At 54.4% G+C, this 20,396-nt stretch overlaps 1 protein-coding gene across 4 annotated transcripts in view; it reads right to left on the bottom strand.

Moving 5' to 3' along the window:
• BSN (bassoon presynaptic cytomatrix protein) overlaps positions 1-20,396 on the bottom strand; it is a 77,828-nt gene that overhangs the window by 38,160 nt on the left and 19,272 nt on the right. For 3 of the 4 annotated variants that reach the window (XR_008427490.1, XR_008427492.1, XM_053929860.1), the window contains exon 2: positions 2,204-2,612. Coding sequence is in view for 1 of the 4 variants with exons in the window: in XM_053929860.1 (XP_053785835.1) it covers positions 2,204-2,612 (409 nt within the window). In the remaining 3 variants the exon portion in view is untranslated. The remainder of the gene's footprint in view (positions 1-2,203; positions 2,613-20,396) is intronic. The other variant, XR_008427491.1, reaches the window with a different exon arrangement.

Below are 20,396 nucleotides of genomic sequence, written 5' to 3'. Positions count from 1 at the left end.
CCCAGGCTGCCGCGCCTTCCGCTGGGGCTCAGCAGCTCCACACCAGCAGTTTCAGGCACAATCTGTCTCCCCCCCAAGAGAGGGTTCCTCAGAAAGGCAGGTGAGAGGTGCTCAGACCACCTCTGGGTGGATCTATCAGCAAAACCTGCCCACTTGTTTTCTCCTTACACCGGACCACAACCAGGGAGGTGAATCTGCTCTTAGCCAAGTGACAAAAGGCACCTGCTCTGACTCAAGAATTGGGCTCTTCCAGACCCTCAGGAAAATGCACCAAAGGTTCCTTTTCCTTGATAGGAACACCACTGAGAGCCAACCATGGAGAAGAAAAGGCTCTGCTTAGAGACCCCGGCAGAAAAGGGCAGCCACCTGGCGAGACCCTGGAGTCCGGGCCAGCATTTCCCAAACTGGATGCCATGGAACAGCAGCCTTAATGTTCTGGGAAAGCAAGTCTGGGAAGGGCTGCCAGCCACAGCCCCACCCTGGAGCTCCGCAGTGCTGTGGGGAGGCTGACGGCCCAGAGAACCTCCCTGGGAAGAACCACTGTGTGTTTCCAGCCCAGCATGTGCTTGAAGGGCCAAGCTGGGAGGCCTCTCTTCTCCAAACAGGGCAAATCAGCAGTTTCAGACCCCTTTCCTCCTGGCCCCGAGCCTTGTCTTCCTCCCAGCAATGAGGCAGATGGACCGAGTGTCGCCAAGGTCCTCCCACTCTGCTGTTTTCCCAGGCACACTCAGAGGCTGGCCCCGTTCCCACTGAAGATCCTGCGTTTGGAGGAGCCCACTGTGTGGTAAGGACTGGGATGCCTACCAGGGAGACAAGGCCACCGTGTAGGGCTCTCCCTTGATCTCTGCCCACCCCACCCGAAGTTGTTCAGACCTGACAGCTTGAGTGAGCATCTCAGGAAGGCGGAACCCAGAGGCAAGGCCAGCACACAGCGGGGTGAGCATCTCTCATTCCTTCCTGCCAAGCCTTGCAGCTCCTGGGAGGCTGGGTGTTCTGGCTTCTCACTGGCAGGAGGGCACAGGTGAGCTGCCCTGGCTTAAACACGCTGTTCTACATGGTGAGGTGCAAACACTTACCTAACAACCAGGGTAGGGACAGGCCGTCTCTAGTCCCAGATGTCATAATCACGAGTGTGCACGCCTCCTCAGGAAGCCCCCACACTCCAGGAACGACTCCAAGTGCTCTGAGTCATCTCCCCATACCGGCAGCTCCTTCCTCAGAATCTCACACTTACCTCTCGCAAACCACACGTCCCACACCCACAGCGCCTCATGTCACAAATAGACCCCGACCTGCGAACAATTATTCTCACTCATCCCCCATCCCTGTGGTCCAAACGGCTCCTGCTGCTGATCATTCCAGTGGTGGCCACGCCTGTGTCTGCCATCAGCCACTCTCCATCCTGCCCAAGGCAGAGCTCTGGGGGCAGAACCAGAGACTTCTATGGGTTGCCCCGGCCCACTCGGTTCATTTCAAAGGCATGGCCCCTACTCAGCTAGTACATTGGAGCAGCTGGCCCCCAGGTCACCAGAGCACCTCCAGGGGCTTGGCTGAGGGTCCCACAGCAACTCAGTTCATCCTGACCAGAGCCAGAGAGGGGCTGTAGACCCAGGGTCTCCTGGGACAGGAAGGAGGCCAATCCTGGAAATGGCCCCAAAGTGGCCTCTTGGTGAGTATAGGACATTGTCACCCATTGTGAATGCTTAGCCCCCAACCTAGGTCTCTATGCCAAGGTTGTTTCTCTGGGGATAGGCATCTGCTCCGCCCCAGAGGGGAGCTTCCCAGATGCCCGGTGGAAGGCAGTTTCCTGCCTCCCCAAATACCTGGCTCTTCTGCCAGGGCTCACTGTTGGGGACAGAGGCTGGCCCAGGGCCCTCTTCAAATGAGTACCCATGAGGAAAAGTTGCCCATCAGATTGTTTTTGGTCCTCTCAACGCCATTCTTCCAGGTCAAACTTGGACCAGGTAAGAAAGCATCTTGTGCTCTGGGACTGCCCAAGCCTTCAGGAGGAACAGGAACCCCTCAGGAGACCTGGGGCCAGGCCTTGTTCTCTGCTACCATGCCTGGAGCCAGGCTACGACCCCAGGAAGACACAGAGGTTGGTGGCCCAGGGTAATGAGAGGAAAAGAGAGTTGGGGACAGAGGAGAAGGGAAGCAGGGGGCGTGGGAAGGCAGGTGAGGGGCGCGGCGCAGAGATGGTTACCTGGGTGAGGTGAGGGTTGGGGTTGAACCCGCACTGATTGCAGACCTTGCTGTGACACTGGGTGCAGGTGTTGAAGTTTGGCTGGCTGGGGCCCGATGTGAGGTCCGAGGTCTTACATATGGGGCACAGCGTGCTGCTGGGGAGGGGTGCGATCTGGGGGACGGAGTAGGGTGATGTGGGGGTGCTGCCTCTGTCCGGTGACACAGAGGGGGACCGCCCTGATCTCTGCGTCCTGCTGTCTACCTGCAGCGTCCTGCGGGGGCCATCGGCCTCCTGGCCCGCTGGGCCCTGTGCCCTCGCCTCCCGGGGGCTCTCATGGCCGGGAGCAGTAGCAGAAGCCTGCTTCGGGGTTGGGGAAGCTGCTCTCTGGCTACCCAGGGGCTCCTTGGGGTCCAGTCTCCTGGAAACGCTGAAATGACATGGAAAATAACTACATTAGAGACACATCTTAAAGAAGCAACCTGCAGGGGTCTCTACCAAGCCCCGCCACCACTCTCCTCTCCCTGCCCCGCAGCCCAGTCACAGCCACCGTCTGCAGAGTGTGAACTGTGCCCGTACGCAGCCCTGACCAGCGTCTCCCACTTGAACCCTCAGCACAGGGCCATGGGGGTAGGATCATGAGTGCCCCTCTTACATCCCGATGAAGTGCAGGTTCTGACTCAGTAAGTCTGGAGTCTGCATTTTTAAGAATCTCTAAGGTAATGCCTCTAGTGTGGTCTGGTCTGCAGACCACACTTTGAGTACCAGGGCTCTACACCTGCATATCAGAACCACCTAGGGTGATTTTAAATTTCTCTCAGACTGACTCACAGACAAATTACAAGGGGTTCTGTGGTGGCCGAATGGCGGCGTTAGTCATTTTTCCTCCCCAAATGATTCCAAGATACAGCTCAAGTTTAGAGCTACTGCCCTGGCAGGTCTGGTACATTCTAATGTGTTGCCTTCAGAGGCTGACCCCAGACAGCTGGAGCTGGGTGGGGGAGGAGCCCTGGTGTCCTCACCGACAGGGACAAAGAAGCCTTCTTCTTGGCAGTCCTCCAGCGGGCCTGAAGCCAGACCACGATGGACTTGAAGTGTTTTTTTTTTTCTGTGTGTGCAGGGCTGGGTGGGACTGGAGTTCTAGGGTCCAGCCCTGGAGGCACTGTGGAGGGAGGTCCAACCTGCCTAACCCACACCTCCAGCCTACCCTGGCTCTGCTGCTGCCCAGCCGGCAGTGTTGAATAACGCAATGAGGTGGGAGCAGACAGTCAGGCTGAACCCAGTTCTCTTACATTCTTCCTCTTTGGACCCAACTTGAGTTCATTTCTGATGATTTTTCTTTTCCAAGTTGAGAAAAGCTGAGCACAAAAAGCCAAAGGCAATGCTTGATATGGCTTCCCTGAAATTCCACACTTGCTCCAGTCTATATTCATCTGGGTGGCCACCGGCACCCAGGAGGCAGGGCAGGCTGGCCAAGAGCTGCTGCGGGGGCCCGGCCACAGCTGCCTACAGAGCAGTGTGGCCTGGCCCTTCCACCCCGCTGGCCCGTCCTGGTAGCATCTGACTGACAGGAGGGGACCCTAAGTTTGCCGCCCCTAAATGAAGGCCATCTCTTGCCAAAACGCTCCAGGAGCCCACTGGCAGGACAACTTAGGACAGGCCATTTCAGCGGGGAGCAGTCAGGAGCCCACCAGGGAGGCCCCCTGCAAGGCGCTGGGGTTCTTCCTCTCCTCTGGAGGCCTGCTGGTGGAGAGACTCCCTCAGTCTAATACAGACTCTTCCAAAAAAAGAACCTCCAGTGAATGTCCACCAGACGTTTCTGTCATCAGCCAAGAGCAGCATGCAGCCCCCCACACAGTCTCACAGACCTGCCCTTCCTTCTTCAGTGGGGCCCCCGTAGCCTGGGGCTAGCCCCTCTGGGCCATCTTTGCCACCAGCTGTGAGGACCAGAATGGGGGTGGCCGCAGCGTCTCAGGCTCACACTCAGAACCTGGCACCAGGGCCTGTCAGTAGACTCATTTCTAGGGATCGTTAAGAAATGTTCCCACTTGGTTAAATTCATAGTTTCATTTTTCATGTAAATTGTTTGGGGCTGGAATTTAAAGGCAGCCCTGGAAAGCTAGTCAGAAGCGGTGAGAGCCCTTAAAACATGTGAAGGGGCTGCAGCCCCCTCCCAGGGGTGCAAGGTCCTTGGTTGCTTCTCAGAATTCAGCAGTTTTTCCCATGCCTGTGTTGCATGTTCTGTGTGGGACAGGCAAACTTGTGTGTACACAGTGACTTTTTAATTCAATGTGGCATCACACTGCAGTCTTTCTGGGGATATTTGTTTGATATGACAATTAAGGATCCAAACTCAAGTTAACTTCCAAGTCAGCGGCGGTGCGAGTGAGCAAACAATGCCGTCTGTACCTGCAGTCTGCCCCGCAAGGCCGCTGCTCCCTGCACGCAGGCCTGCGACGTGTCCACTGGCCCGACTGCCGCAGTGGCTGCCACCTGGCAACAGCAGTACATGTCCATCATCCCTTCACTCTCCTGTCCTCCAGGATGATTCCTCATACCTTCTCCTTGACCTTCAAGCTCTGACATGTCCCTCCCTCTCTTCACTGTCACTGACAAGCTGCTTGCCATCTTACAGAGAGAGGGGGAGCCTCTCAAGAGAAATTTGCAAGTCCACAGCCTCTCCTGGATGTCTGTCCCCCACTGTTTGCCTGTCTCCTGTTCCCAAGGCCCACTTCTCACCTTCACAAACTCTCCCCTGGCCTTCATTACCCATTTCCGCCTCTACTGGGTTATTTCAGTTACCATACAAACATGCTTCTCCAACCTAAAAAAGAACTTTGACCCACATTCCCCTTCAGCTGCTGTCCCACTTTATAGCAAAACTCTGCGAATGGTCTCTACTCACTGCTTCCTGCTCTTCTCCTCCTTTCCTCCCAACCTGTTCCATCTTGGCTTTTGCCCATCATTCTGCAGAAGCTACTCGGGTCCCAGTCCCCAGTGGCCTCCACATCATCAAGTCCAACAGCCACCTCTCAGCGCCTCACCTCACCTGATGAGCAGCAGCAGCACTGGCCACTGCTGAATGCTCCCCACTTCCTGAAATAAGGTCTCCACATGCCTTCTGGAACACCATCTTCTGCTGCTTCATCTCCCAGGCCCGGGACCCCACTTCCTACATTGGAGGGACCCCATCATTGTGCACATTCGCTTCTCTGAATACACACAATCCCTGAGTCTCAAGGCCTGCCCAGACTTACGGCTTTAAGTCCCACTGCCCATGGACAACTACCAAGTGTGTACCTCTGGCCCAGACCTCCTCCTGAGCTCCTCTCTGGTCTAAGTGCCATCTCTACATCTTCGCTGACATGTCTTACCAGCATCTCTGAGCCCTGATCTTCCCCTGTTTGCGCTCCTCCTACTCGTCACCTTGGAGTCCCTTCATCTCTCATCCCATGTCAATCATTAGTACATCTTGCTGGCTTTTGAGTATGGCCACTCCCACTGCCTCCTTGCTCCATCTGGTTCAAACCACTGTCCCCTCCCTTCTCAGTTCTGCCTAAGCCTGGCTGCTTCCACTTTCCCTTCTATGGTCTTCTCTGTGCAGCAGCCAGAATGATCCTTTACATGCATAAGTCAAACCACTCCCCTCCTCTGCTTAAACCCTCCAACAGCTTCCTTTCCCTCCCAGAGGAAAATCCAAAAATTTTGCAATGGCCTCTGAGGCCCATGAGATCCAGCCCCTTTCCCTCTGGCCTCATCTCCTGCTATGCCAGGCCCACCCCTGCCTGCGGGCGTTTGCATCTGCTGGCACTTGCACTCTCTCCAGTCTTTGCTCTGGAGGCATCTTGGCAGGGCCACTGTCCCTGACCCCTGTCCCTCCTGGTCTTTGTCTTCATGGCACTGAGTACCTTTCAACTCATCGTGTCATATATGTATTGCGTTTGCATATCCTTGGTGAGCCCTGCATTAAGTAGACTGCCAGCTGTGTGTGGGCAGGGCCTCTGTGTGATTTCTCCACAGCTGCATCCCAGAGCCCAGCACAGAGCCTGGCACGTGCTGGATGCACACTATGTGTTTCCTGATGGATGGAGCGTGGGCACATCATGCTTCAGAGCAGTAGAGCGTGGTCCCCACCTGAGGGAACATGGCATGTGACTGGCCTGGCACTCGGCCCTTCCCTGGAGGAAAGAATTGCAGAAATGTTCCCTGGAGGCCTCTCCAGCCTCTGGCCATAACCTCAGCCCCACCACGTAGAATCTCTGTGGACAACAGAGGTGGTAATGCCAACCAAGTCCTCACCATGAGCCCCACTGTATGTTAAGCACCTGTCACATATTAACTCCTTTAAGCCTCATAGCAAATCCATGGGGTAGCAAATCCATGCAGTAGGTCCCATTTTGCTCATTTTATAGACAAGGAAACCAACATCCAAAGAAGGTAGGTAACTCCCAAAGCCACTAGGACTTGCAAGTGGTGGAGCTGGGACTCTGATATCAAGGCCACCAGTCCCTGTCCTTAACTACTGCTCCACACTGCCTCTCTGGGGGAGCACAGGGAGGCTGTAGAGGGGTGGAAAGCACTGCAATTTGGCTTCCCTGGATTCTTTTTTCTATTTCTGAAGAGCTGTTTAAGTGGACACTCCCTAGGAAGAGGTCTCTGACGCTCTGCTTCCCGCTGTGGCCCAGGCCCCAGCACCAGGCTTGGCACTGAGCAGCACTCAGTAGCACAGCAAAGTGCACATAATGATGTGGGAGCAGTCCAGTGAGCTCACGGAGTGGGCAGACACATGACTTAGTTATGACCACTTCACCTGGAGTTTGCCCTGCAACACTGAGGCTCGTTGAGAAAACTGGAGGTTCATTCATTCATTTGGGCATTCGGTCATTCACAAACACTTTCTGACCCTGGACTAGTTTCAGGCCATGATAGGTGCTGATGGTATGAGCAGAGTATGTTTCTTACAATGGAATGTGGGTCCTTACAGATGGCTACTGTATTATTATCCTTATACCTTATACATATTTTATAAGTATTCTTATATTCTTTATAAACACCCATTCAATATTTGATTAAAATGAATTTTTTAAAAAGTGGATCAGACAGAGATCCGGTCCTGTGGGAGCCTCCAGCCTAGAGCAGAGACAGATGTACAAACAAATCACTGCATGACGCACCTCCACACCGTCTAGGGCAGGGGCAGGGGTCTGGGAAGGCTTTGAGGGCAAGGAGACATCTAAGCCAGGTCTTAACGGATGGCCTGTCTCCCTGAGGTGACGCAAGGGCCCAGAGGCAGGACAGAGCATGCTCAGTCTGGGTGGCTGTGCAGGGCAGGCAGAGCAGGTGAAAGTCATTCCATTTCAGCACCTAGAACAGCTCCTGACAATAGCCAGCCCTGAGCTACCTGGACAACGTGGGTGGCTCAGAGCTAACACAGCTAGGACAGGAGAACAGGGCCTCTAAAGTTTTCAAACAAGGCCTTGCTCAGCTTCTGTGTCAGGAAATTGTGGAGATAGAGAAACAGTGGGAATAAGGCAATAGCTCAAGAGATAGTGCCTGGGGTGAGAGAGAGGGCAGGTTCAGCAGAGGGTACTCTGGTTTGAGGTCCAGGGAGGAGTGGTGCTTTGACTGGGATGAGGGATCCAGGGGGAGCAGCCAATTGGCGGGTAGAGAGTGGGGAGGGAAATGGCAAAATCACGAGGCCAGGTTTGGTCTTGTTGAGTTAGTGTTGGAGGGCGTCCAAGAGACATCAGGAGATGGGTCAGAGCTTGGGTCCGATTCAGATAAGTCCAGATACTTTTATCTGGGAGAGTTAAGAGTTTAGTTCACAGGATAGAGATCACATAAGGAGGACTGGTCCAGGGAAGATTTGTGGGAAGCGCCAACATTTACGGGAGCAGGAGAGATGCCAGGAACAGAGAACTGAGAAAGGAGAGCACACACATACACACACACACAAGGTTAGAAAAGTTCCCAGGAAGAGGAGCAGTCAACCGTGCTGTGAGGAGCCGGAGAAGCCATGGAGGAAAGGGCTCCATCCACGATGGAGAGAAGGGTCCACCCATGGTAGGTGATCCAGAAGATCTGTCTGTCCCTGGACACCAGTCCCAAGGGGGCCGGAGTGGCTGGAGTAACCCCAAACCTCCTCAGGAGGGAAGATAGGAGCCTCCAGGAGGCCCTCCTCAACAAAGGTCTCCACAGGGCAGAGAAGGTGGGGGAGGCAAAGGGGAAGAGGTGGAGGCAAATGCATCCACAGGAAGGACCCAGAGAGGCCAGGTTCATGGCTGCGGACCGGCAGCAGTGAAGCCCCTGGAGGCCAATGCGCTCCTCCCAGTAGCCTCAGGTTATCCTCTTCCTTGAGGAGGGCCAAGGTCAGGACAGCAAGGGGAGAGAGGCACTACTGTAAAGCAGAGAAGACACAGGAGGGCAGGTAGGCAGAGGAGGAGGCAGAGGGCAGAGGTGCGAAGGAGGGGCTGGAAGCCGAGCAAGGGGACACTGAAATGTGGTACCTAGGGAGAGGTATTTCTGAGAGACGGACGAGAAAGGTAGACGATGTAAAAACAGCTGACTTTCTACCAGCTTTCCTCCCTTCCAGCTTTAAGGCTATTGACTGGTCAGAAACAAGCCTTAAGGCTGTTTAGCAGGGCAGGAAGGAGCTCAGAACCCTTGCCACGTCCTGTCCCACACCACGACCACTACCGGGAGAAATAACCTGGACCGCACTGATTAGAGGCTGGGCTGCCCTCCGTCAGAAACCCCCAGGTGAGGCATGAGGCCAACAAGCTCCAGTGACCAAAGGTGCTCCAGACACCAGGTACCTGTATGAGGACAGAGCCACCCAGGAAAGACGTGCCTGCCCTGGTCCACAGTGGGAATGGGCCTGGAGCCACTGTGGAAGCTGTACCCAGCGAGGACCTGCTCAGGCTGATATGGACAGGAAGGAAAAGCAGGGAGGCTTGGAGACAGTGCAGGCTCCAGAGGGAAGGCCAGGCTGGGCTCCACAGGGCAGCATTCTAGAGCATGCCCCCCACCACCTCCAGTGGACCATCTGAAAGGGCAATATTCACACCAATAAATGGCTGTCTTTGTTCACCAGGAAAGGAGTGAACTGAAGGAAACTGTTTTTCTAAGTCAGAGCAGCCGGAAGAGTCCCACAGCTTCAAACAAGGTTTTAATAAATTCACGGCTGACCTTTCTGTAATAGGCAATTATGGCTGGGCAGACGCTGTGGGAGGACCATCTCCTTTGAGACCCTGTGGTCCCTGAGTGTTCAGGCAGGGTGGGGGTGGGGGCTGCAGATCAGCGAGCATCAGGGGCCAGTTCTGCGTCCTGGAGCAACCCTCTCAGGAATGGATGGGGGGATCGCAAAGTTTGAGTTTAGAAAGAATTCCAGTTTTCACATGAGAAAACATTTCTTGACTTGCCCAGCTTTCAAGGCACTGGCCTCTTGCCTTTTTGATCTTGTGTCTTTATCAATGAAACACATCTGCATATCCTCAACCTGTGAGTTTTTACCCGCCAAGTCTGTGCATGTCTATTGCTGATAGAACAATAACTCTCCCAAAATGGAAGAGCTTGAAAGGATGAGATAGGAAATAAGTGTAAATAGGCATCTTCATGTTCTCCTCCCACGCCTCAGTCGCTATCTTGGCTCCCTCTCCTCCTTGGCGCGCGTACCCCTGTTGGGAGGCCACCACTGAGGAAATGCTTAATCTCTCCATCTCCAAGGGAGTCTCGAGTGGTGGCTCTCTTGGCCATTGAGGGTGTGCTCAGGTCAGGGTCAGGGGAGCCCCAGGCCACGGGGGCTGCTCTCACCAGCTCTCCTGACACCGATGAACCACAATGCATTTGCTCTGCTGACAGTGACGGCACCAAGGTGGGGGTCTCTGTAGCTCGCAGCCGCAGCCGCAGCCTCACACGGAGGCTGCACCCGGGCAGGATGCCAGCACCATGGGCTCAGCCTCTGCGATGCTCTCTTGAAGCCAGGGGACATCCTGCAGGCTGAGCAGGAAAGATGCCACACACGGGGTCCCTGGGGGTCATAGTATAAGCCAAGTTCCCCAAGAGACAACCTCCCCTCCTAACTTTCCAGCCCCTTGAAGCTGTCACCCACTACAAGGGGAAGATGCCAAGACCCAAAAGACCCTGGAGAATCAGGTCCTCCTTGGTACAGCTGTGGCAAAGCACCATGCCAGCCTGGCGACAGCCCCCAAAGCAGGTGTGTACTGATGTGCTTGGGCATACACGTACTCATACCCCTCAGCAGACAAACCCACGTGAGAAGCCCTCGTGTTGCCCAGATGCCCCCTACCTCCACTCATCCTGCCCACTTAGCAACTAGCGGCCGACACGTCCTGTGGACACGCAGGCTTCAGTCTGTCCCAGGCCAGTGCGTCTGGGCCAGGAGGGAACATGGCCCAGGCAGTGAGCTCTGACTGCTTTGCTGTTGCTGAGGGAAAGTGGGATGAGACTGCGGGCAGGGCAGGAAGGCAGAGAATGTGGCAAGAGAGCTTGGTAGGAACAAGAGTTGCTGCCACCTAACACAGGCAGGGGAAGGTGCCAGTGTAGGAGGTGGGGCCACCAGGTGTCTGGGAGTAAGTTGGGAGCCAGCCCATAGCTGCCAGGAGAGCAAGCCCTGGGGCCTGGCTCCCCAGCCCTGAGGCCTCCGTGTGTCCACCAGGCCAAGAGCATCTCCCGGGACAAGCTGATTTGGCCTTGGCTCCCCTTAGACCCAGCTGGTCTCCAGAATCCAGAACAAGGGTGAGAAACCAGGGCAGCTTTCCTCTAATGCCAGTAATTGAGAGCGGCTGCCTGGAGGGCTGGGTTTGAGAAGGATCAATGGGAAAGAGTGTTGCCATCAGTTACTGAGATCTGTCACGAACCCAGGAGGAGGACACATGAGCACAATGGCTATGGACTTGCCACCCATGACATAGAACAAACTCAAACCTTTAGACCTGCCCCAAGTGATATCCAGCTTCCTGGACTGTCTCGCTCAGAACCAGGCCAGGCCCACCTGAGGCCAAATTCACCCCCACCAGAAAGAGATCAGAGGGTACATCCTGTGACCCGCCCACAGCCCCACTTTCACCTCCCTCCTGTGGCTTTCCCGGAGTCACAGCAGCTGCATGTGGGCCTTGGTCAGAGGTAGCACCAAACGCCAGGGGCTCAGCGTAACTTTGAAGGCTCAACGTCTCATGCGCTGCAGCGCTTTGCAAGAGTGATGACTCACTTGAGGGCGAGTGAGCCTTAGATGCCAGCCCCTCAGTCTAAGGACTCTGTTGAGGGGTGACTAGTCCTTTAACCACAGATTTTCCACTAGTGTCCTATGGAGTTTATCCATCTATACAGGTTTTTATTAATTCACTCATTCATTCATTCATTTAAAAAGAGCTTATAGGATCCATGTTCCCTAGTTCTTGAATGTCTGAACACAACAACAGCTTGACTGGGTATAAAGTCTGGGTTCACACTTTCTCTCCCTGAAGACTTCGCAGGCACAGCCCCTCTGCTTTCTAGCACTGACCGCTACTCTGTGGAGGTCTGGGCCGGCCTGGTTAGCTGCCCATTGTTAACATTTTCCTCTGAATGCAATAGAACTCTTCTCTTTGAGGTTCAGTAACTTCACCAAGACATGTTCGAATATTCCATATCTATTTCTTCCTGAAATTCAGTATGTTCTTTCAAATGGAAGATGAATGTGCTCCTTTATTGCCAGGGAAAGTTTCTTCTATTATATCTTTCGACATTTCTCTGTTCCTTTGTTTTGTTCTCTTCTCCAGGGATACCAGTGATACCTATTTTAGTTTCCTTCGTCTTTCCATTGTCCCCGCTGCTGGCAACCATGGTTTTTTCCCCACCTGCTTGACCTCTTGGGTATCTTCACCTTCTTAGAAACTCTTTGGCATCACAGAGGGTTCAAGGACACTGCTAAAGGTTCCCACATGCGTTGGCTTTGCTAACCAGTCCAAGGAGGGGGTTTTGGGGTTTGGCCTACTGAACTCTGACCTTCATGCCCGGGTTCCATATAGGCAAATTTCCCCTTCTAGAACCCTCCCTCATCCTGGGCTAGTTTTCCCTGTACTTGGAAGCCATTCTGTAGTCACTGCATTTCAGCATATGGTTTTTGGGTGTGTTTTTTTAAATTTCGTTGTAGAGTTTTCTGTTTCTTATTCTTCTCGCAGTTTTAGTTCGGTAAGGAGACTGAGCAAAGAGATGTTTTAATTCAAAATATTTAACCAGAAGACATTTTATAACCCAAAACAAATGCCATTTTTCTCTGGCTTTCCACCTGCACAAATTCTAAGTTATTTAAAGCATGAGCCCATTTATAAATCTGATTTAAACCTTAGATGTTATCTCTAGGAAGAGGAAAAGTACACATTCATAAACATTTTTGTTTGATTTCAGAAGGCACCAGGCTTCCTGAAGCCCAAGGAGGCCGAGCCCACAGTGGCTGCTCTGGCCTGCTGCCAGCAGCCCCCCATCACACCAGCCTGACTCCTGAGTGTCATTCACGTGCCCCTCAACACAAGCCCTGCCTGAGGCCTGGAACCCTGGACAAGGAGGGGCTTTCCTGCACCCATGACCGAGGGCTCTCCAGGGGGCCAGCCTAACACCTCTCCAGTACCATTAGACCAGTGCGGCGCCTCCTGGGCCTCCCTCCCGATGTGTGCCCTCACCAGCATGGCCCCAGTGCTGCCCCCCGCTAGGCACTTCCGGTTTCCTGTCTATCTCTCTGGTCAGCCTGAACACCCCGGAGGCCGGAGGACAGGGGGAAAGAGGGCAGGGGTTCCTGGAATCTACTATGAGTACATTCCCTATCTGCCAGTCAAAGGAAGAAGTTCCACAGGCTGTTTTAACCAGTTGACAAAAAATAACTTGTAATTAGGCAAAGTTTGTAGGAAATGACCCTCCTAAGGCTTGAAAGCAACTTCTTGCAGGTGGTTTAAACAGTCAGGTTTATGCTATTCACCATTTACGAAGGTCTGGTTCAGCCAATTACCATAAATTCCAAGGGGAAGGGATTCAAAGGTGGGATTTACTGTAGGGCTGGCTTCTCTAGCTAGAACATAGTAGCGGGGGTGGTGTAATTGCTCTCGGTGCCCTAATGCCTTTTCCCCACCTACTCATCAGACTTGGGTAACAGCTCTTCAGTAGGATGTTCCTGAGGGAACCAGGGAAGGTGGGAGCCCTGACTGGGAGCCAAGAGGGCCAAAGGAGGGAAGAGGATCTGGAGGGTGACCAGGCAGAGTCTCCGCCCAGAGCTGAGATCCAGGTCCGCAACTCCTCAAAGGGCTCCCCCCATCAACCCCTAGGCTTTCCAGGTGGCTTGACCCAGGACACCAGTGGAAACAGAGCCCCAGCCTTAGGGGCCATTCCCTTTGGGCACCATAAGGCCTGAGCCCGGGATGCAGACATTTCTCCGGGGAAGTCACAGGACACCTTGCATTGAGGCCTATGGCATGCACAGCCTGTGGTGACTGGGGCATCCTCTGAGAATGCCTCCAGGCCAGCCAGGTACCCCCAGGGCCTCTCCTACCAGGCTAAGCTTTCTGAGGCAAATTCTTGACCCCTCTCCACAGCCTTCTCAAGATCCCTGGCCGCAGGGCCGGCGCTCTGTTCACACTGACCGACCCTGTGTTCCAGAGGGCCATGGCTCCCGGGCGTGGCCCACAAAGACTCCTGGTCCCCAGCCTGTCCCAGGCGTGTAGACACCTGCTCTGGGACCCCACATGGAGACAACTTGAGTGTGAAGTGGCCCAGTTTTCCGGCTCAGGAGAAAAGCTGCTAAAGCTGGGAGGCTCTGATCAGACATCCAAAGTCATGACATGAAGCTGAGCCAGCTTTTCCCCACTTCTAGTTCCCGCAAATTCTACAGCCTTTTACCAAGGGGACAGTGTGTGCTTGTCAGCTCTCTTCCCAGTTCTGCTGAAACCAGGCAGTCAAGATGAATTAAGAGAAAACCGTTAAGTCTTTGTGAACATGGAGGCAGCAGGCCCCTCTCTCCCCACCCCAGGTGCGGCAGGGCAGAAGCCAGGACTCTGACCCAGAAAGCTCCACAAGCTGCGGCCCCGCCTTCAGACCCAGCGCTGAGGACGCAGCACTCAGCTGGATGGGCCAGCAATGCAGTTAGCAGGAAACCCAGTGCCTGCCTTTTCGATACGTGAACTGGCTGAACAGCTGCTGGGCACAGGGTACAGGGCTGGGCCAGAAACAGCCCTGTGAACGAGCTTCTGAGCGCCTGCTCTTCCAGGCTTGCAGCAGAAGCCCACCTGGCCTGAGACTCCTTTCTCACTGGAAGCCAACGGAATTCAAGAGCTTTGTCTATTGTGTACTGGGGGGAGAAAGAAACACCAAAGTAATTTCTGCCCATTCCATGCTAAAAACCTCTCTTTCCAGAAATCAGGTCTGCTTTTCTCTTATTTTAACTTTTAAAAACGTTTTCCCCCTAGCAAGAGCTTGCTTGCTTTTTATGTTCATATACAAGAATAAGGAAAACTTATCTGTGACCCCAAAAAGGTAAAAGAAAATTGTGATTGGAGGTCCTTTATGGCCCTTTGTTTCGGCTCTGAGTAAAACAGCAGAGGGGTCGCACCCCCGCCCAGCTCCTGGAGTCACCCTGCTGGCACCCGCCCTTCCGCCCCTGGCCCCACAGCCCAGGGCACTGCGCTGGCTCAGTAGGGCCACCCCTACAGCTGAAGCAGCCTGCCTTGGGACAAAAGGCCTGCAGCACTGGAATACCCAGGACAAAACAAGAATGAAGCCCTCTGAAGCCCCTTTGCCTTGCAATTTCAAATTTATTACAATCAGAAGAATCCAAAGCAAGTGCTCTCACACACAAAACCCTTTCTATCACACTCAGAACTTAAGAATCAGAACTCAAATGTGCACAAGTGTGTGTGTGGTGGGGTTGGGGTGAAAGGTTCGGGGCTCCAAGAAGGAGAAATGAACGTGGGCTGGCAGAGTCAGAGAAAACCCTGGAGGAAGGCAGGGGCAGGGCAGGGGGTCCCGGGGAAAAGTGGGCCTTCCTCCACACGTGCTCACTGCAGTGGGGCCTGGCCCAGAGCAGGGCTCGGTCAGTGTTGATGGGCAGGACAACCAAGGATGGAGGTGCCTGACAGGGCATCAGTAGTCCTCTGTGGCAGAGGGGGCTGACAGACGCCATGGGCGAAAGCAGGGGCTGCCATAGTCCTGGGGCCTGAGTCCTGTTAGGCTGATGACAGGGAGTCTGGGTGGAGCGAGCACTCTGAAGTCTGGGACAGAGACATGAGGGTGGTGCCTGCTCAGGAGTCTCACCCAGGAAGCCCATTGGAAAGAGGCCTGTCTCTCCTGTGTCAGCTGCCACCATCAGCCCATGGGCCTTGAGAAGGCCACACTGTGCCAGGTGCTCACTCCTCCCGCCCAGTGAGGCAGGAGGGAAATGCCACCAGCACCATCCTCCATAGGTAGGGCTGGTGCACCAGCGCTCCAGGGTTGCCACCCCCCACCCTGGACACCCTCATCCGGCCCTCACCCCTCCCAGCTTACACTCTGCTCTCTTTCCGGAAGGCCCTCTCCTCAGAACCCAATTCAACCTTCTAAATCTGCCTCAAGCCCCAGAAATCTCCTGCCGATTCCTCACGCCTCACACAGGACCGCCCCTCGTGGCATCCGTGGGCCCCTCTCAGCTCGCCCGCACACACAGCACCGCCCCCGGCCCACACTGGGTTGGTGCTAAGGAAGTGTAAAAGAAAATCGGAACGACGGAAAATGGCATCTCAAGATAGCAAATGAAACGCAAGATTCCAGCAAGAAAAACATGCCCTCTTCTAAATAAGACCCACTGCGACATTAAAGGACATTTAAAAAGGAAAGCCATCCCCCACACTCCAGCCTACATCGCCGGGTCTGTCAGCCCAGTTACAGAAAGATGTAGGTGGCGACGGCTCATTTCCCCCTTTGGCCAACCACACTATCCTTCCTCTGTGGTTGTCTTGCCCTTCACTTCTGAGGGGCCTGCCTCAGAGGGAGAAATCTAACACCTGCCTGTGGCACTTCGGCCAGCCCCTCCCCCTCCCTTAGACTGAGAGGGGGCCATGAAGGTGCTGGGGTCCCTTCTCAATCTCTCCTGCAGTGACTCACCCACCAGCCCTCAGGGAGCTGGCCTCCCACTGGTAGAGATTTCCCAGGGAGGTGACAGGCTGGGGGGGCTTCCTGCAGGAGGTGCCCCCATCACTCTCCAACCCACCTTCCATTCTTCCCTCTTGCCTCAAGGACTGATCCTCTCCCCCCCTCACAGGTCAGCATACCTCAGGGTAGCTAACTCTCTCATTAGGCCCGTGGGCCCAGCCCAAGGCCAAAGTCTCCCATCCAAGGAGCCATCAATCCCTCCCGGTCAGGGGGCTGGACCCTCCCTTGACCAGAAGAGGCCCTCCCTCTGGCTGACCACCAAGAGGTCCCTCCCCTATCTCCTCCTCTTCCCAGGGCTTAACATCTGGGAGCAGAGGCTCAAAGATGCCCACGTTCCTACCAACACGTTTTTACACGTTCAGAACATTAAACTCAGCTACTCGGGCTTAACATCCACCCAGGCAGATGCTCTCATAGGGAAAGTGTCTGCTGTGGGTCTGAGAGTGGTGATTCAGACCTGAGGCAAAGGCATGATGAGATGCTGTGTGAGCGCATGTGCACACATACGAGTGTGGTGTGTGCAGTGTGCTCATGAGTGTGCACGTGAGCACATGTGTGACTGTACTCGTCATGGGTGCTTCCCCCAAGAGGAAGGCCCGCTGCCCCGAGGGCTGGGCCACACTGAGCCAGCGGAGGGGCCGGGGTCACCCCAGCCTGAGGAAGAGCAGTGCCGGGTGCACAGGAGGTGCTGAGAAAAGCATCAGCTCTTTCCTTCCTCCCTTCCTTCCTTTTCTGGCTTGACAGAAAGCAGAGTGGGCAGGAAGCCTGGGGTTCTGATGCCAAGGTCTTTAGGGAAGTGGGAAGTAAAAGGAAGTCCAGCCAGCAATGCTGAGGGACAGAAAGCGGTAGAAGTGGTTGGCCTGTGGCTGACAGGAGAGGCAGGACCAGGTCCAAGGCCCAGGCTCATGCAGCAGACCCAAAGGCCCCTGGCCAGGAGGACAAGTAAAAGCAGGGGGTCTGGACGGCCCTGCTAGGGGACAGGGGGAAGCTGTGGACTCAGGAATAGCCAGGCTGTTCACCAGCAGAAGGAGAAGGCACTGGTCATCCAAGGTATTCTGGGGTTCCAGAGGACAGGGTGGGATACCCAGGGCAGAGGATGTGGTAAATGCAATCCAGACGCAGGAGGGGAGACAGAAGTGGTTAGGGCTCTGCTGGCAGCCGCAGCAGCACAAATGCGGGGCTTCACTGAACATCAGATCCTTAGCAGGAGCTCCAGGGTGCCTGGCACTGGGTGGCGCTGCAGATGTCGTTACCTGGCAGTGAGCGAGGCAGACAAAGCCACTCATCTCATGGAACTCGCCTATGGTGCAGGAGACAAGCCAAGACCAGGAAGACAAACAGGTAAGCCTCATTCGTATGATAGGTGCTTGGAGGAACAACACAAATGACGAAGAAGAGAAGCAACCCCGGTGAGTCGGGGGTCACCTCGGAATGGGGACATGCCTGAGCAGAGCCATGCAGACATCCCAGGAGGGGAAGCACATCCCAGGGAAGACATGTCAGGGGCTTAGGCTTTGAGGCCAGGGCTATGCAGTGCAGGCAGGGAGCTGGAGAGGTGTGGGAAGGGTTAGGGTTAGGGTTAGGGGAGTCCATCCGGGAGACCTGGGATGGGAGAGAAGACCCTGCTTCTGGATTCCTTCCCAAATCCTAGCATCATCTCAGCGATGGTCGACATGTCTTTGCTCTAACTGCCCACCAGGCTGCTGAGACTCAAGAATCCCTGCATTATTCACAGTAGCCGAAAGGGGAGACCACCCAAGTGCCCATCAGTGGATAAATGGATAAACAAGATGCAGTGTGCACACACACTGGATAGTTTTCCACCTTAAAAAGGAAGGTAACACTGACACAGGCTACAATACGGATGAACATTGAAGATATTACACTTGGTGAAATAAGCCAGATACAAGAGGAAGAATGTTATGGTTCTGCTTGTATGAGGTACCTGGAATAATCAAAGTCCTAGAGACAGGAAGTACAACAGTGGTCACCAGGTGCTCGGCAGGGGCAGGACACACAGGTTCAACTTAGGAAGACGGAAAGCCCTGGAGATGGATGGTGGTGACTGTCGCTTAAATGTACTTATGGCCACCGACTGCGCGCGTAATAATAATTCAAAGGGTAAATCTTATGGGCTGTATAGTTTACCACAATAAACAAAAGGAATGGAAGTGCTGATACATGTCACAGTGTGGATGAACCTCGAAAACACTATGCTAAGTGAAAGAAGCCAGACGCAAAGGGATACATATTTTATGATTCCATTTATGTGAACTATCCAGAGTAAGTAAATCAATAGAGACAGAAAGCAGACTAGTGATTGCCCAGGGCAGGGGCAGCGGGCAATAGGGAGTGACTGCTTAATGGATCTGGGGTTTTCTTGTGAGATGATGAAATATTTTAGAATGAGATAGAGGTGGGGTTGCACAACGTCATCAATGTACTAGACGCCACTGAGTTATCCACTTTAAAATGGTTAATTGTGTGATATATCAATTTCACCTCAATAAAAAAAAGGAGGGGGGAAGGAAAAAAATCCCTGAGTAAAATCCGAGATTTTTACTGGGCTCCAGAGTCCTGCTCTGCTCACCTGCCCCACTGTGAGGCAAGCCCCGCCTAATCCACCAGCAGCTTGCGCACTCGAGGCCTCCTGCCCCAGCGGTGAGCGGTGCCCTAGTCCACACAGCCCTGCTCTCCTCGGCGCTGTATCCCGTCCTCCGGTCACCCCTTAGCTCGACTTCGACCAATGAGTATTTACCTAGCCTTTTTTCTTCAAGTTAAATCATTTCAAATTCGTTTCCCTTCTACATGGACTTCATTCATGGGTCTTTAATTACCTTCAGTGCAGTGGCTGGACGACCCTAAGTGCTCAAAAATTCATGCTTCTGCTCTGGAAGTTGTGACACCTCAAGCTTACAAAGGTCCGGGGACAAAAATACAAAAGATACAGGCACTTGAAAGCTCATTGGAGAACTATTTGTAACAATAAAACTCAGGAACGACACCAGTGTCCTCAGACTGCCCGGGCCACACACTGCCAGTGGGCAGAGATAAGAGTGAGTCTCAGAGACAAGGGCACTTCCTGTGACAACTCTGAGCAATGTCTCCAGGACTAGGGCAGCCCAGGACAGCAGCGAGAGACCCCGGCACCCCCCAGGAGGTCCCAGGCAGGCCGTCCTGGAGGAGCAGCAGTGGAGGGGAAGGACTGGTGGGCCCAGACCTCCTATGGGTGTGGAAGGCCAGGCCCTGGCTGCCCAGGGAGAGGCAGTATGTGAGCGACCAAGTGGGTCAGGCCAATCTGCTGATGGAGCACGAGGCTCCAGGAGGGACATGCTCCACCCGCAGAGCTGCTGCCTCCGCCTGCGGGGAGCTGCGTGGGATGTCAGCATCTTCTGAGCTGTGCCCCTGACTCACAGCTCCGCTCTTCTTTCACTCTGCGCAGGAGAACGACCTGTCACAGAGGAAAAAGGGGCAAGCGCAGAAGAGAGTAGGCCAGACCATGGTGGGGGGTGGGTGGAAGCGAGGCCAGAAAACTGGCCATTTTTAGTGCAGTGCTGAACACTCCGCAGTCACTGTTTCAGTTAACCCTCACGCCAGCTCTGCCATGGAGGGCCAGGTGAGGAAACCAGGATTTAAAGAGAGTGAGTGCCATGCATAAGGCACAGCCCACGTTGGCAGTAGGTATTTCTCTGTAATGTTTCACGCTCCCACGACCCCTCCTGTCCTGAGGCACTGCCACCTGCCCTCAGAGAACCAATTCAGTCAAAATAACTTGTCTCAATGTCCTGGGGACACAGAGCAGAGCGTCAGGGCACAGGAGGTCACGAGGACCTGAGGAAACCATCCCTGCAGCATATGCTCCCATTTCTGACACTCGAGGGCAAACTCAAGGGCACTCCGAGGGGAGAGCTGGCAGAGGTCCACACAGTGTCCTAATGGCAGGGATCTCAAGTTGAGAAGCTCTCAGGAAACAGGTTCCACTTCCCCGTACCCACCGGCGAGGCTTGCGGCTGAGAGGCAGGACAGGCACGGTGCGCTTGCGGGA

The sequence above is a fragment of the Desmodus rotundus genome, chromosome 8 (assembly GCF_022682495.2).
Source record: "Desmodus rotundus isolate HL8 chromosome 8, HLdesRot8A.1, whole genome shotgun sequence".
NCBI classification, from domain to species: domain Eukaryota; kingdom Metazoa; phylum Chordata; class Mammalia; order Chiroptera; family Phyllostomidae; genus Desmodus; species Desmodus rotundus.
This window is presented reverse-complemented; position numbering and strand designations above follow the sequence as displayed.